The 16,436-nt window shown below is 36.3% G+C and overlaps 2 protein-coding genes across 4 annotated transcripts in view; both read left to right on the forward strand.

Moving 5' to 3' along the window:
* Positions 1–16,436, forward strand: part of LOC143423752 (trace amine-associated receptor 9) — a 47,551-nt gene that overhangs the window by 16,850 nt on the left and 14,265 nt on the right. For all 3 annotated transcript variants that reach the window (XM_076895298.1, XM_076895299.1, XM_076895300.1), the window contains exon 5: positions 1,183–1,330. In XM_076895298.1, coding sequence (XP_076751413.1) covers positions 1,183–1,330 — 148 coding nt within the window. The remainder of the gene's footprint in view (positions 1–1,182; positions 1,331–16,436) is intronic.
* LOC143423753 (uncharacterized) lies at positions 10,173–11,827 on the forward strand. The gene is made up of 2 exons (XM_076895301.1): positions 10,173–10,540; positions 11,306–11,827. The coding sequence occupies exons 1-2, from the start codon at positions 10,327–10,329 to the stop codon at positions 11,824–11,826; spliced, it is 735 nt and encodes a 244-aa protein (XP_076751416.1). The 5' UTR covers positions 10,173–10,326; the 3' UTR covers position 11,827.

Raw genomic sequence — 16,436 nt, forward strand, 5'->3', positions numbered from 1 at the left:
ATACTGCCAAATATGCGAATCCTTTTACTCCGTGAACAAATTTCATTTGAATTCAATCACAAGCAAATGCATCATTCAAGGAACCTACGTGTGTCAAGCTTGAGCTTCTCAGCTTATGCGCTTTGAAAGTTATTACGCTGACAGGGATGCACGTAGACAAGTATACGGACACCCTACAAAATAGCTTGCACAGTGATTATGTGGCAAGGTTAAGATAAACACGAGAATATTTGTACGTGTCGCTCGGTCGTCTATGACGTGTTTCTTTGAAGGAGACCGATCCCTGTTTATGGATTAAAGTTCGCTGAGAGCTGAGCTATTCTACACCGAACAATATCGCCACGGTTCCTCAGTCTTCACATCGATTATGGGGAACGTTGAAGGATGCACTTTGCAACAAGAAGCCGCCAACTATATCTGAGTGAAGATATACGGCACCGAATTATCGTAGCGTGCGCCATTATCAATTCTAATGTTGTTGAAGAGGCAACTGCATCAGCAGCCGCTTGGCTAAGCTGCTTCGATATCGGTTATTGACGTTGTCAATAATGTACTGATCTGAGAAAAAGTAAATTCATATGATTGATCTTCCACGGCTACAACGCATCGCGTCGCATGTTGCAGAGTTTTGCGTTCATTTCAAGAGCTGCCATTAGTGGATGAACATAAAAATAAACTTCGCGTACTTCGTACGTAACTTCACTTGCAAGAAATTTGGTGCAACCGAATGATTACGTTTTTTTAACCGAGCAATTTATGGTTGGACAATTTTTTCTCTATAGTTTGTATGGTTTAGAAGGTATTCGAGAGGGTATTTCTTGCGTTAACCCAGCCGGGATGTTGATTAATAATTCTGATTCATTTACAAAAATTCAAATTTTAATAAGCTATTTGGGATAGAAAGAATGGCATATTTTGATTTGCGTCGTAAAGTAGCTTATTTTATCATCTTTTAGGAATATTGGTGCATTTCATCTTCTGCTACGAAAACTAATATATTATAGTATTTTCCGTGAGAAGTAATAACTTTTCGACTTTGTAACAGTAATTTAATATAGTATGAGAAATATTCTCATTCTTCTCTTAAATTACAAATGTTTACACACGTAGAAACGGACGGTTTCTTGTATCACTATTCCGTGCCTATATAAAAATAAAATTGCCGTTCTTGTGTTTCCCCAGGATTCTTGCGTGCTGCTGTTTTTATTTTCCTACGACGATGGTGCTGATGTACTGCTATGGTTCAGCCTTCCACGTTAACAAACTGCGGTTGAAAAGGGTGGTTTGCGTTAATACGCCGGAGGTCGTTAGCGGAGGTCATATGGAGAGGGTAAGTCAAGTTTGGTACCACTCGAACCCCCAATCAATGGGCTCATTTTAAAAGGAACCCACCTCGGACAAAAAAAAGCCGCGATTGTTCGTTTAATCGTTCATTAAATTGCTTGACGTTCAAGCAAGTGTAATTCGTAATAATGCATGTCCCTGGAACGAGACCATATAATTTGCATAGCGTTTCAAGGATGAAACAAAGTTACAGTAATTCCTTAGCGAATGGGACTTCAGACTCGAGTTTAGTTGTTATGGAAATTAATGGAAATGAAACTTAACAATACTAGAATATGACACGTAGATCAATGTTACAGTTTTCCTTCTAAATATAACAGTTATTATTGAATCTGATCTTCAATTTTATACTATTTCGTATAATTCATCGCTAGTCGTTTCTATTCCACTAAAATTTCAAATACTATACATCTTTTGCAGTAATTGTTTTTACTTTACAAAACTTTTGTTAATTTTGCTCCTTATCTGCTTTACTACGTTTTGCTACGTTACGTCAGCATACTTCTTTTCTTATTAATTACCTTAAAACAGTATTCGAGGAAGATTATTCCGTGTGGGACAAACGCACATTAATCGCAGACCACTAAATCTAGGTTAATCGTGGCAATCTGGTAAATGAAGGTAAAACTCACCGACTATTGAAAAACTACACATCGCGTTAGAATATCGCTGCTTGACTTCATCGGCTGATGAACATTTACAATATTATGCCTCAGTAATTATTTTTTTCTGGATTTACCTCTGAAGTGACAAATGATATATATTATAAATTTTATATTACTGAATACGAAATATTGCCTGTACCAATATATTAATTACGTTTCCAGTAATAATTAAAGTTTAATACAATGAAATATAGTAACTCGATGTATTATACTTGATTTGTATTAAATGTTATCAACAAATTTTTCAAATGTTGTTAGTCTTTTATATCTACAAAATACGCGAATGTATTTTATTACTTATTTCAAAACTCTTTTTAATATAAATTAATATACACTCGCACAAAATAAATAACGGGAACAATTGAAAGTGTAATTTGTTCGGATAAAAAGGTTGACTCTTGCGTGAAGCTGTTATAAGGAATACCGGCTAGGAATACCAGAATACAAAAATAAACCAGCAAAATAAATTCTGATTAAACCTGAAGTTTCAACGATGTTACTTTTTGCGCAATACCACATGCAATCTCGCATGCAATGGCGCGATATCGCGATGCGCACGAGGCATGCAACTTCGTCCATCCCAGTTTCCCAAGTTCAGTTGGAAACACTTGTGTCTACTTGCGCATCGGCTTGTGCTTAGTCTTGTGGCATACGCCTTTGTATGCCATTTCTTGCTCCTACTTGCACGCGTCCCGTTGCACAAAAAGGGTTATCGTTTAAACGTAGATTTATCGTAAACATGTAACCATACAGCGTTAAATTATTAGATCGAATAATAATTAATTGCCGGTATGCATAACAAGCAGTAAGAAGTTAATTTTCGAAAATTACAAATATCATGCGAATATTATGAACATTTATTGAATTTGTTTACAAATATTAATTATAATGATGACAGTAGATAGAGACTCTTAGGATAGACGTTGCAACGAGTCTGAACAAATGCGAGAACTCTTTAATCGTCCAATTGTAACAACATTTTAATCTATTATCCGCATTTCTTATAAGTTTTTGAATTTGTTTTTTTTTTAATTAAGTTATATGGTGTACGTATTTATACTTAATTATACAATTATATGGTGTATTATACAGTTCTTACATAAAATTAAACGGTGTCTCAAATGAAAGGCCGAATACTATACTTTCAACTTATCTTTGTACAAAGAACCTTGATACAATGCAAAGTGCACGTAACAAATTACTTTTATAACGAGTTATTGCAAAATTACTATTACACGAGTTAAAATCTTGAGTGTGTATCGAAAACAATCGCATAGCCTAGACGTGTCTAAGAGTGAAACATCAAAAAATGTGTTCCATGTATGCTTTAAGACGTGCTTCACATAACGTTACGTTCTGGGTATGCCGACAAATGACATTTGTCTCGAGCACGATAGACCCCGTATCCATTGAAATGTGCCTCACGTTTTCGAGTGTCGTGAGCGAAATCATCCCCACAGCGAGGTGAACCCTTTCTCACCCTTCCATTTCTCAACTAGCCGTCGCCCTAGCTCTGCGCGATATCAGTTTGCGCGCGAGATATCGAAGTCTCACGAGACCGACATGGGTTCTACGTACGATGAGATCTAGTGGTGTCTCGCGTGGTAGGTATTACGATGTAAATTCAGGTAACCCCCTTGTTGCAATACGGTCACTGTGAAACGTAAAATGTGTGTCACGTATGTCAAAAACGCGAGGTATTTTTTCAAATTCGTCCCTATTATAATTTTCCAAATATTTTACAGATTACTATTTCTATTATTTTTTCCAACTGTTTGCGGATTCCGAAATCTTGATCGATTGCGCTGTAAAAAGTGTAAGAACTGCCCGACGATTGTTAAAAATCTTTACACTTTTTGTCAATCTTTCCGAGAGCGTCATTCAAACTTTCTTTGGATTCCTCCCAAACTTTCTCTCCTCAGAATTCTACAGATATTTTCGCTACCGCGACTTTTGTCTCTCTTCTTTACTCGAAAACTTTCGCTCCGGAAACTACTCTCGCGTAGTCGATAAACGTGGCATACGGACTTTTGCGATTTTTACAGTACTATACACTGCGTTACTGTCATCCCACGATTCCTCTTTATCGGGAACTTTTCCACTTCTCTATCTTTACCCATTTCTACAACCGCAGGTGCTGGCTATAACTTATCCTTGCATTAAGCATTTTATTTTACATCCGTATTGAGCCCCTTACAAAGCGTTGATCGTTATTCTGTTCCGAAGGACGGAGTGCAAACTATTTTCGATATCACGAAAAATTTAAATATAGTACTCGATGTTTTCGTCAGGGCATTTGTAAGCTGCCGAGTGCGGGAGAGAGAGAGAGAGAGAGAGAGAGAGAGAGAGAGAGATGAGTGACACACCACTTGAAAACGCACGATGCTTCGAAGACTTGGGTTTCGAGGGTTCTAGGCGTCGAAGTGTCGCGACACAGAAACAAGGTGACTACTTCGCCCACGTACGTAACTCTTCCTGTGACCAGTAATGAAAATGTCTACCCTATCCTTTAATTGCATCGGAGTAGGTGGATCTATGGCTCAACGCTTTGGGTCGAAGCGGTACCTGCAATTCTAGCTTCTCTGTTTTTCTGATAGTACTCGTATCTGTTTTCAATTCTGTATGTACAATATCTAAAATTGTACATCCAAATCTTCCTAAGTAAGGCTCGTTTGCATCCTGAGATACAAAATTCCCTATTCTTTCTTCTTTTGGCTACTCAAATCCTTTTTTCTTCCCCTATATGTTTCCCTTTTTCTATATAACTTATTATCGTGACCTGGTTTGAGAATGTGACAACATTTTATCAATAGGAAGGTGGATCCTTAATAGGAAACTATACTAAGAAATCAGATTTACATTTGTTTTGGTTCTCTCATAATTAAAATATAATGAGGAAATGATGGGAATTAGATTGATAATATATTTAATTTAGCTTTTATATTTTCCGTATGGTTTATTTTAAAAGTTTTTAGAGTAATTTAAACACAATTCAAAAGCAACGTATTTTCATAGAATTAATATTATCTGCTTTTTATTAAACATTGAGTGTACAATTTACTTTACTGTTTCTAGCTAGCTGTAGGATAGTTTTAGAATCTCTTTTATGCAAAGATTTTCATCTTCTTTAGTGTGTAATGAATTTCAGCAAGTCATTTGCCTCCAGCTTATTGAGTTTCTCACGACTAAAAACGTTTCGTAAGGGAGTGGAAGCGAACGGTGGTGAGACGGAGCAATGATCTGTGAATGCGACGAATGAGATCGAACGTCTGAGTTAAGATCCAAAATGAACAAAAATTTCTGATCGCTTCTTAGTTTAGCATTCTGAAAATGAAATTATCGAGCTTCCTGCACCACTGAAAGGAGGAATATCTTGGGTAATAGAGAAATTTATCCTATTTCTAATAAGTACTACCCAATATTTCTCCAAATAAAGATTTTATTTCGTTTATAGAATTATTGCATGAATTTCTGAGCTGATTAGAATGTTGAGAATGTTTAATTACGTGATATAGATAATTGTACATTTTACGAATTTTTCTGGGTGATGAACGATGCGAACTTCTGAGCCAGTGGCGGTGAAAAAATGTTCTATTGCTTTCCCGATACCGTAAAAAATAATTAGCAACGGAAGAAAAGAGTTCGTAATCGACCGAAAATCCACGGGTCATTACCTTCTTTCCTACACACTTTTGAAAGCGTATTCACCAAGACCTCGAGACATCGAAGTAAACTAGGCTAAGTGCGCGACGCCGCTAGAGTCTGGAATTATTGGAAAACTAAAGTGAATTCAGTTCAATGAGTCAGAATTTCTTCGTAATTTCGAATATCATTTTTACCTTTAATGTATGTAATCACGAAATACGAAATGTTATTTCGACATTTTTTATTTTCATTATGTTTCATTTCATAGAATCATCGAATTTATGTAATAACATTCAATGAAAGTACTATTTATGGTATTCTAATCATTTAAATAATTTAAGATGAATAGTGATTTTAGTGATGAAAACAGAAATCTTCTATTCATTACTAAGACTGCAATCATACCTTGTAGGGTCGTAGGACATCTGGGCGATTAATATCAATTAAACGACGCCCAAAGGGATTATGGAATTAGAGAAGAAGAGGAAGTTAAAGATATGTAGATAAGTTCAATCTGTTTCCAATTACATTTTCACATTTGATACTGTGCAGATTTTATTTCACTAAATTTGCAATTTATATACAGGAAACTTTATTGTGTTTACGTTATTATGTGTTACGGTTAATTGCGTTTAATATATTGTAATAATTAAGTTAAATGATACATTTAGAAAGAAAAGAAGAAAATCATAAACATTTCGATTCTAATATTCTATTATATCTTATCTAATTCGTGCTACGTTTGTACTTTAACTATAATAGCAAATTATATCGTCGTTTTTTTTTATGAAAGAAAACATGGTATTTTTAGTATTTGTCTTCGATGTAATCGTTTATTTCTGAAGTATTACGATCTTTTATTCCTGATGTGATAACAGTGCAAGCTTTAATTGTTCAATTCATCATGTCTTCCCGAATGATAGTTTGCTGTCGGTAAACATTTCCCTCGAGCTTTCTCGAAAGAAAGACGTCTAATGGCGTCAGATCTGATCACGATGTATATCCATTACGATCGCGTCAAATATTTGCAAACACTTTTAGCGTCCATTTTTAGCGGTTTCTACGGTAAAACAAAATTACGTTCCATTCCAAGACAAAAATTTTGCATTTTAGGGGTAAAAAATCATTTGTAACGTCTTATGTCATACCGATAGAATTATTCTTTTGTATGCCCTTGAAAAAATCGGTTACCATGATTAATTCAAGGTACGTTGAACTGTCGCTACACGGATCTGAGAAGATATCGCTGTTAAATAGTCACAGTAAAATGATCACGTTGAGGGATAAATACATTAAACATTTTTTTTTGCCACCGAAGGAACTTGGACCATTAGCAGTGCAGGTTGGTTAATGGAATACGTTCGAAACAGCTTATTTATAAGAAAGTCTGCTTCTTTCCACTCTTCCATCATTCTGTCTTCTTTCCTTTTATGGCCCACAGCTTCGATGTAGGTCAATGGATGCGGGAATGTCTTCTAAAGGCATTCTCGAGACCACGACCGTGCCGATGTGTAAGATTCTGCACGGAAAAGAGAGCAAACTTGCTGTGCGCGTGGTTACCTAAGAGGGATAAAAGAGAGCGTTCGTTGTCGCGAGTCCAACTTTCAATAGAAACTATTAAATCGTGACGTCCATACATATCTTCGATTATCGTATGACTCGTCATTTATTTCGCGCGGGGACATTCAAATTCTCCATTACTTTACTTGTAATCATTGAACGTTTTGCATTCTGATTGTTGGCACGTGCCATTTCCATCTCTACTAATCACTAATTACAAATAATTATTCCTTAACATATTATATTGTAAATAAATTAATATCTCGACGAGACATCTATACTTAACATTTTTCTAGTTGTTCATTCGTTTTGGGGACATTTATAACAATAATTATAGAGACAAAAATAAATTGAAAATTAAGAATAATAATATAACTTGCAAGCCTTCTCGACCTCGAGTTTTGAATTCCGTTAAGTATGCATGCAATAGTAGTAGCCGGCCATTGCGATACTATGCTGGTACTTGCGTGCAACCGCAATGGATTTTTGTTACACATCCCACTGAAAGTGGGTTATTAGTACCAGTACACGCGTCATTAAGGGATGTTAAAAATTCTTTTCTCTAAAAACGAATCTTCGAATGCGATTTTGTCGCTCTTGATTCTTATCCCATTATTCCTATTGGTTTAACATGAAAGTCAGTTCATACAAAGAATCCACACGGTTAGGCAATGATTATCGCAATATAATATGCTTTTCAAATTCTTTTAACGGATTTCAAACACGGATCTTGAAAAGTGTACAACGCGATTCCCGTGTAGACTGCTAATTGGTAATTGCTTGAAAGGAATAAGTGAGGCAAACCGACTCTGGTAATAAACAATAATTAATTAAATATGTATCGCAATTTCGAATACGAATTTGTAATTCAAAGTACATACGTAGCATATAACTTACCTATATATGGGAAACAGCACTGTAATTGTACTTATAATTAATGAGATCGATTCAGAATTTGCTTGCGAAATGCTAAATAACATTTAGTAAATTATTACTCCAACAGCGAAACTGAATAATTATGTAAAAAAAAAAGAAAAAGTCTACCTAAGTAGAGCGCGAATGACAGGATTTTTATTTGAAAATAATTAGCAGAAAAGATCTCCAGTAATTAAATAGTTTAAAAAGCATAAACAGAAAATATCAGCTTCTTTCTGAATTTTTTTGTAAGGAAAATGACAATCTTGTTCATCAGTCCAGTATACACCTAATATTTCGTAGTCGTTTTCTGTCTAGATTCTTTAATGCGTGATACGACAAACAGAATGAGTTTACCATTAAAAACATATTAAACCCGGAGAATAAAATATTTCACTTCATGATTCATCATTCATTCAAATATTCTACGGTCACTGAACAGGGGAAGAACACGTTCCCCGTCCCGTTCAATTTCTTCCTCTTATTATTTCCGCTTTCCACCTCATCTTTCTCCCGCTTATTGCGAGATAACGAGCTGGAACGAGCCCGATGAGGAATCAAATGGAATCGAGTCCGTATATTCAGTTCGCGGGCATTTGTCTGCAGGAAAGATCGCCTCCCTTTCATTTTTTTCATCTTTTTGTAACCCATCGCTTCGATTCTGCTCATTAGCGCAAACGCTTTCATTCTTCGTTTGTCATTCCCCTTCATTTGTCATCTCCAAGAGAGAGAGATAGATCGTAGAGAATTGCGAATATTTTAGAAAGCACTGCGAGCCATATTTCGCACCCGCTTTCCGTAATATTACCCGCGCGATAACACTTTGGAACGTACCTTAAAGGCATCCGTGCGGAGTAAATGTCGTTCGAAGAACTTTCTATCGAGTATCGTGGAGTATGCGCGTATCGTGATTAGCTCGCTGCAAACGAGCCTGCGGATTTCTCGCGTCATTTGCACGGGGCTGCATTTGTCGCGCGTGCATCCTAGCAGCAGATATTGTACATTGATTTATACGAGGGCGGGCAGACGAGCGTGCGGACCCGCGAGGATCTCGTGGCCTGGTGATAAATGAAAATTGACGATCTTGCGGGTTACACGGCAACACAGCCCGCGAGATTGTCACTTTTCATCCGCCGCAACCCGTGACAGGGTCTCTCGGGTCCGCATGCTTCGTCTGCACACGCCTATATACATAATTCATTCGAAAACGTTAGTGTGACAAACACACGATTACATGGAGCAGTTTCGTAAATTAAATAATTCAATGCTTATGTATGTGGAGTTGAAAGTATGAGGTGTCAGAATCGCACATGTAGCGTTGAAAATTTTCAGGTTAAGCATTTCGTTTTTACAGAAGTCAGGGCTATACACGTTAGAATTTATAATAATTAAATATTGAGTTAAATTATCTTTGCCTTTTTCGTTTAAATATCGTATCAATTTATTGAAGCAAATTTTCGAGAGCGAGGGTATATATACTCATATATAAATATTTTAATTTCTGCTTTCTGGCATAAGAAAAATAATAAGGCTGACATTATTAATAATGTCAGATAGATACTTTAGTTTCTTTTTCAAAGTATAAACCCTACTATTTATACCGTAATAACTTTAACCAACACATACCAACCACAATTCTATTTACTTACTATGCATATTATATCAGCTTCAAACCTTCAATATCAACCGCGTGCACGGTTAATAATATCGTCAATATTTATCGATGGTGATATCGTAATCAATTACATGCTAACGGTAGGTTAAATTATAGAGCAGTTGATACACGAAATATTCCTTAAACACCGTGAAAAATTGTTTCGTATAACAGACACCGTCTATTATATCAAATAAAGGTATATTCATAAAGGAATCGCAACATTTCGATTCTCTTCTGACAGTTTCGATATTCTCGATCTGTGTGCAACGTGATATAAAAGCGATGGTAGGTTGAGACTGAGTATTTATCGAACACCCTGTGGAACTGAAGATCGAGGCTCGGGTTCAGGCAAGCGGGTTTTGCCCCCGCATCGAGCTGCGGACGTTCGCCGCGCGTGTAGGCAGGGAACACGGACGAGCGCAGAAAGGAAACGCACACCGATCCGCGGGCCCGCAGAAACATGCGCGGATCGCGCCAGACAGGAGGTGACGCGACGTGCGGGCTGCCGCCCGACAGTGTTACCCAGCGGAACAGCTGCAAATGTACAACATAGACGAAACTGCGATGCCCAGAAAAATGACGGAAATGGACCCAGAGCTGTTTATAGAGGAAATCAAGAAACGGCCTGTACTCTGGGACGTGTCGCACAAACAATACAAGGACAAGAACGAAAAGCTCGCGTCGTGGTCGGAGGTGTGCGCGATATTTTGTGAACATTTTAGTGATAAAACCGAAGACGAGAAGAATAATATTCGTGAGTAAACCATTTTCGTTCTGATTAATTGTTTCCGGTAATCAGAAGAGAATTATGCGTAGCCGTTTTCAGTTTTTCTTGCCCTATTTTTGTATAGGGCAATGGCGATATTTTGAAAGTCTGCCTGGTTGTAATTTGTGCACAGTAATTAAGTACATATATTATAGGCTTTTATAATATATAAAGCAGACCCTAACTTGTAATTCAATGATCTAGACAAAATTGTTCCATCAATAATTAAATGCTTCGAAATTTGTGCGATATCAATGTATTCCAATTTCTGAAATATTAATAGGGTGGTAAATTGAAATACAAAATTATTCATAATAATAATAACATTTTTATATTCATCTCGAAAGAAAGTAAATTTTTGGAAAGAGAAAAATTTAATCGAAAATGAATCCCTCTCCTTGTTCACGAATTTTGAAAGGCATAACAAACAGTACTAAAGTCCTTGGTCAAATGGTCCATACCGTACTAATAGCTTGTCTTTAGTTTTAAAATTCGAAATATTCCTCTTATAAAGATAGCAATGGGTTTCGAAAAATTGTCACATCTCCCGAAGTATAAACCGATCGAGCGTGAATTTTATTCGCATATGCAACAATGCACTTTTTAAAGTTATATCAAGCAGCCTCAAATGGTTTATCGATAGCATCACATATTGTTGGTTGCCCGATACTGTATGATTTATACAGATTAACTGGAGCGCTAGCGGTACGCCAGTATATGTAAAATAATAGTTAATAAACATATCATTTGTAGGTGCGAAATATATGAGTAAATGGAGGAATATACGCGATCAATTTAGAAAAACGATCCGAAGGAAAGGGAAGCCTGGAAAAGTGGCATCTGGAAAGCAATATATATATGCTCGCCACTTGGTTTTTTTACTAAAAGCAGATTTGCTCCCATTCAGTCCACGAGGTTTCATTGAGTCGTCTATAGAAATTGAAAAAATAGAAATACAGTCGCCACTAAAAGTTGACGAAAAAGTGGTCCGTACACCCTCACCTTCACCTCCGCCAACACCCCCGCCGCCACCTCTACCTCCGCCAGTTCAGCGAAGAATGGAGCCTGAGACGTCGTTACCTAATTATCCGCAACATTCTGTTTCTTGTGATATCGACGAAGATAAATCTTTCTTCGATTCATTGCTTCCCACGGTAAAAACTTTTACGATCGATCAAAAGCTGGAATTCAGGAGTGAGATATTAAATACCATTAAAAAGATCCGATTGTCGGGTACTTCAACTACGCCTTGTTCGAATCTTCAAAAACATTGATCGCGTGTGAATATCCCCATATCACGTACATGAACATATGAGCAATCGTTTTCTGCATTTTGATTAGTATATTTTCAACTCGTGCAGAAGTCCTGTGATAAGATAATTTGTGTAAGCGCTAACACAGTCTAACAATGGTGCACAATCGCATCCCTATGGAGAAATTTCTGATCGTACGAAATCAATCGTACTTAGAGAACACGTTACAAATTATGCTAACAGATTTTATTTTTTAAATCTGAACACTACGTCTCGAATATCAATTATCGGAACAATTATCAACTAAAAGAAATTATTACATTTTTATATAAACGGTATTAACTTGTAGCTGCAAAATAATAACTTATTAAAGTGTACAAAATTTGCAGTAAATTAAAAAAATATTTACGTTTCATTGCCTACTCTTTTCGACTGAAAAGTAATTTATGACACCTGGGAAAGTAACTCCTTAACGGAAAGTATTTGGGCCGACGCGTATCCTAAATTAATTGAGCACAGTATGCAAACTTGCAACGCATACCGGAGTTGTGCTTGTGATATTGCTCATGCCTGTTATACCACGAGTTGTGCTATGTGTAACCTTTCCAGAGAACAGTTTTACGTCTACTACACCGCGTTCCGTTTTAGACAGTAGCAATATCGATTTTTTATTACCTTAGTTTGTACATACAGTGCCTGTATGAGTGGTATGGTTACGAATGTATGTAGATACGTGTAGATAAATACTATTTTTATATTTTCGAAAATAGTAATATCACTTATTGACTCAATCTGAATGTTCATATCTTTATATTACTGTTTAAATAACTTTATACAAATAAATTTATTTTCGAAATAAATAGATACTATATCAGACGCCACACCTAACATTTTTATCGTCCGTATAGGTATCTTCATAACCGTATACGTCGACTACATTTAGTCATTTAAACTCATTGTTTATTCATGGAATAAATTAATCTTCATTTAAAGGATGATAGAAAAATTTTCTTTTTTATTCCAGAAAATAAATAATAATGTCCCCTTCAAAAGTACAACAGTATTACATTGATCAATACTTAGTATCCTATTCGTTCTTTAATTGTTAATTGCATAAGTTAAGTAAAAAATTACAGTGTATCTTTTTATCATTGCATTTCCTTATTTTCATTTCATATCAAAGCATATACAGGACGAAATCCTGTGTCCTGTTTCACGCTCTCATCAACATTGTTCCGACAGACGGAACAATAAAACGTGAGGTCTTCGAAGGCCTCGTTTATTACAAATTCGTAACTAAAAGGCTATTTTTCCGATTAAAACGCAATGGTCTTTAGAAAATTTAATTTCGACGTCTTCAATAACTACCGAGTGTTGTAAATGAGGTATTTCTTAAGGGTGGGTCCAATATGTGCACGTAACGGGACATTGAACCGTGTGCATAATGAAATCGGACCGGAATCTCGACCTTTGAGAAATTTTGAAAACGTCACCGGGGGACTTGGAAGGTTCCACGTCTGTGCAAATGCCTTCTCACCCTTTTGGAGCGAACGCATCTCGAGCGTACAAGAGGGTGTGGACGTTTTGATACTCAAAGGGGTACACTGATTGGTAATTTGCATCGTTTTGGCAAATGCCAACAGTGTCCATCTCCTGCACGGTGAAAGGAGCAACAGACGACCTCCAAAAAAACTAGCAAGTCGACGAGTCAGTCAACGATTAATAACGAACAAAACAGTAAAATGTGAATTGTGAAGAAACGAATTGAAAAAAACGAACGAACTACCAACAGCACGTTAGATCTGGACCTTACAACCCCAGAGAATGAGACGATACGAAAACTCACGCGGCGAGACGAGACAAACATTTTAGCGCATGCATATATGGTGAATTTTGCAAGTTATTTGTTTTATTAGTTTTTATTTTTATCTTCCACAGTTATCGTTTAATATTTCTCCCTGATTAATACACGTAAATTTTTTAGAGCCATTATCTTTGATAACCGTATATTGAACAACCGCGCGTAAAAAATTTTATTCATTTGGAATATTTATTCCAGCAAAAGGACAGAACGAACGCGGTTTTAATTACACGCATACTGATAAGTACGACTGATCGCACGTCCATCTTTGATATCGGCAAATTTGTGCTGCTCGATGTGAACGATACATGTTAGAGGCTCATTCAGATTGAATAGTCGCGTGAATGTCCTCTTTTAAGGTAGATTCATGCTATATTTAATCTCGACTTTAACATACTGGCAGTTTTCAGCTCGTATCTGTTAATGTGAATGTTTACAAAGAATTAATTATTTAGAAAATTAATTGTCTGAATTAATAATTGACAATACAATTATTATAGTCGTTAAATCATGCGTTGCTTGTTCCTTAACTGTAACAGAAATCAAACAGAGGCTAATGACAATATCTCTGCTCCACTGCTTTTCTATGTTAATGTACCCTGTTAAGGTTGACTTATACGTGTATTGATTCGACGGGTCACATTATAGGTCTATAGGCCCATTGTGTTAGCTATTGTTAACGCGATCTTTGTTTCGTTCCCAGCCGCAGGATACTAAATTTGCCCAACTTTGGTTACACGTCTTTCACCTGCCTTTTTATCTGACCAGTGTCCTGGTTCGTATTATATGTAATGTCCTACCCTTTCGTTCCTATATTCGAACAGAAAGGTATCATATAAGGTGGTTTAACATCTTGTAAATAATTAGACAATTGTCCTCGAAATGATCATAGAGGTACTCAACGGGCGAAACTTTACAAATTGACAAAGTTCCGTTAGGAAGTGAACAGTACACTTGAAAAGTTCTATTCGTTAACGAGAGTTGCAGTGTGAGTCTGCCTTTAAGTCGGTTTCACGATGCGTTCAACCGCCCGCAGTCCGCTCGGTTTGCGAGTATAATATACTAGTTACCCGCCCGCGAATTGCTTCTAGAGCTGCGCGTGCAGTCCTCGGATGTCAGCGTGACACATAGTGTTTCCCGTACAGACACACGCACAAATCGAACCTAATTTGAATTATCTCTAAAAAAACTATGTCCGTTTTGCAAAATAGACCAAATTTCAGAAAATTTCACTTTTTACTTCGAACCTATATTCTATATTGCACGCATGTTGAAAAATTTTTCGTTATCTATATCGATAATCGAACATCAAACAAATTTTTGTCATCGATATCAGTGATGAAAAGAAATATTCATCATCGAGGATAATTATCGGGACTCAAATACAACTGGTGAGATTGCCACGGTCTCGTGCATTCGTTTGCTCTCCCTCATATTAATTCAATGTAAATACCGTTGAAATATTCGCGCGTGCGAAATACGTTCGTTAGTGCCGTGAAGTGTATTTCTGGTACACTCTTTGTTAGTGTATAGATTCCGGTGTATATTGCTGCACGGATGCGTGCGTCAAATAATGCGAACGAAACGCGTCGGATAATATGCGAATGATGATTGAACGACAACGCCATTATGTGATTACTTTTGTTTTTTTACGTTTAATTAAAGTTTTGTTGCTTTTGATTTTTCTGTGATCGATTCGAGCATATTGCACGCGTAGTTGTAATAGTTGTAACGGACAAGGAAATTATAAAATCGTGCATGCCAGTCGTTCATGATTAGAGCAACGAAAGGCCCTGCGTGCATGACAACATGTTCTACATTATAGCAGAGCTGGCTATGTAAGTCGTTAAGATCGCTTACGGCGTCGTGTACCTACATAGCAGGTAGCGGTTTTATCTTTAGGTGATTGAACATAAAGTGCGCTTTAGATAGAATTTAATCGATTCTACTCAAATTACAATCATTTATATGAAAATATCTAAATATCTGTTATTCATAAGTGTATTTCAAACTTTAAGTCGAGTTGAATTTTATTTTTGTGCAATGGGATAAATATATTTGAAAGTTTAATTAGATCTTGAAATATGAATTAAACTTTGGAAGTTCAATTAAACTATTGCTTTCTTCTTTTTTTAAATTGCAGTAGCTGTAATTCGTTTCCAAGAAACGTAATTTTTTAAAATTTGTCGAGGGGTTGCTGTGACTTCTGCTTGCACGCGTATTACATTGAATTGTATGTGAAAAATGATAAAAGTTTTTTTTTAATGAAACGTAGAGGAAATACAGTTTTGTTACTTTCGATTTTTACTTTATTTCATTTTATAGAATAATCGATTTCATTTTGGTCTCCCTTTAGTTAAATCTTCTGAATAACGATATAAAAGACATTACCGAGAGTGTTTCGGGATTATACTCTTTTCAAAAATAATAAAAATAATGTTAACGAATAAGATTAGTAATAATGGTAGAGAAATATGAGTTTTAAAATATTATAGATAGTTAGCTTAAAGTAATTCTACTACGTATGAAAAATACTCGGCTCTAAGGCTTTTCCTCTTCGCCCACTAGTACAACTCCATTTCAGTTATCACGATTTATCCCAACCATTTCCTGAAACTGATCCCACGGAATTCAACATTTAGCTCTATCTGATTCGCTCAGTTATTTCTTACTATGATCTCTAACGTGCTTCAAGGATGAGTGAACCTCGGAGAAGCGCGGTCAATTTCTGGAATATCTAGCACAATTCTACAACAATTCGAATACACAT

This window comes from Xylocopa sonorina, chromosome 5 (genome assembly GCF_050948175.1).
Source record: "Xylocopa sonorina isolate GNS202 chromosome 5, iyXylSono1_principal, whole genome shotgun sequence".
Taxonomy (NCBI): domain Eukaryota; kingdom Metazoa; phylum Arthropoda; class Insecta; order Hymenoptera; family Apidae; genus Xylocopa; species Xylocopa sonorina.

Excerpts from the sequence above, each read along its gene's own strand:
- LOC143423753 (XM_076895301.1), top strand. The coding sequence starts at position 10,327 with ATGTACAACATAGACGAAACTGCGATGCCCAGAAAAATGACGGAAATG. Across the intron at positions 10,541-11,305 it reads AGACGAGAAGAATAATATTC|GTGCGAAATATATGAGTAAA; the intron begins GTGAGTAAACCA and ends TATCATTTGTAG.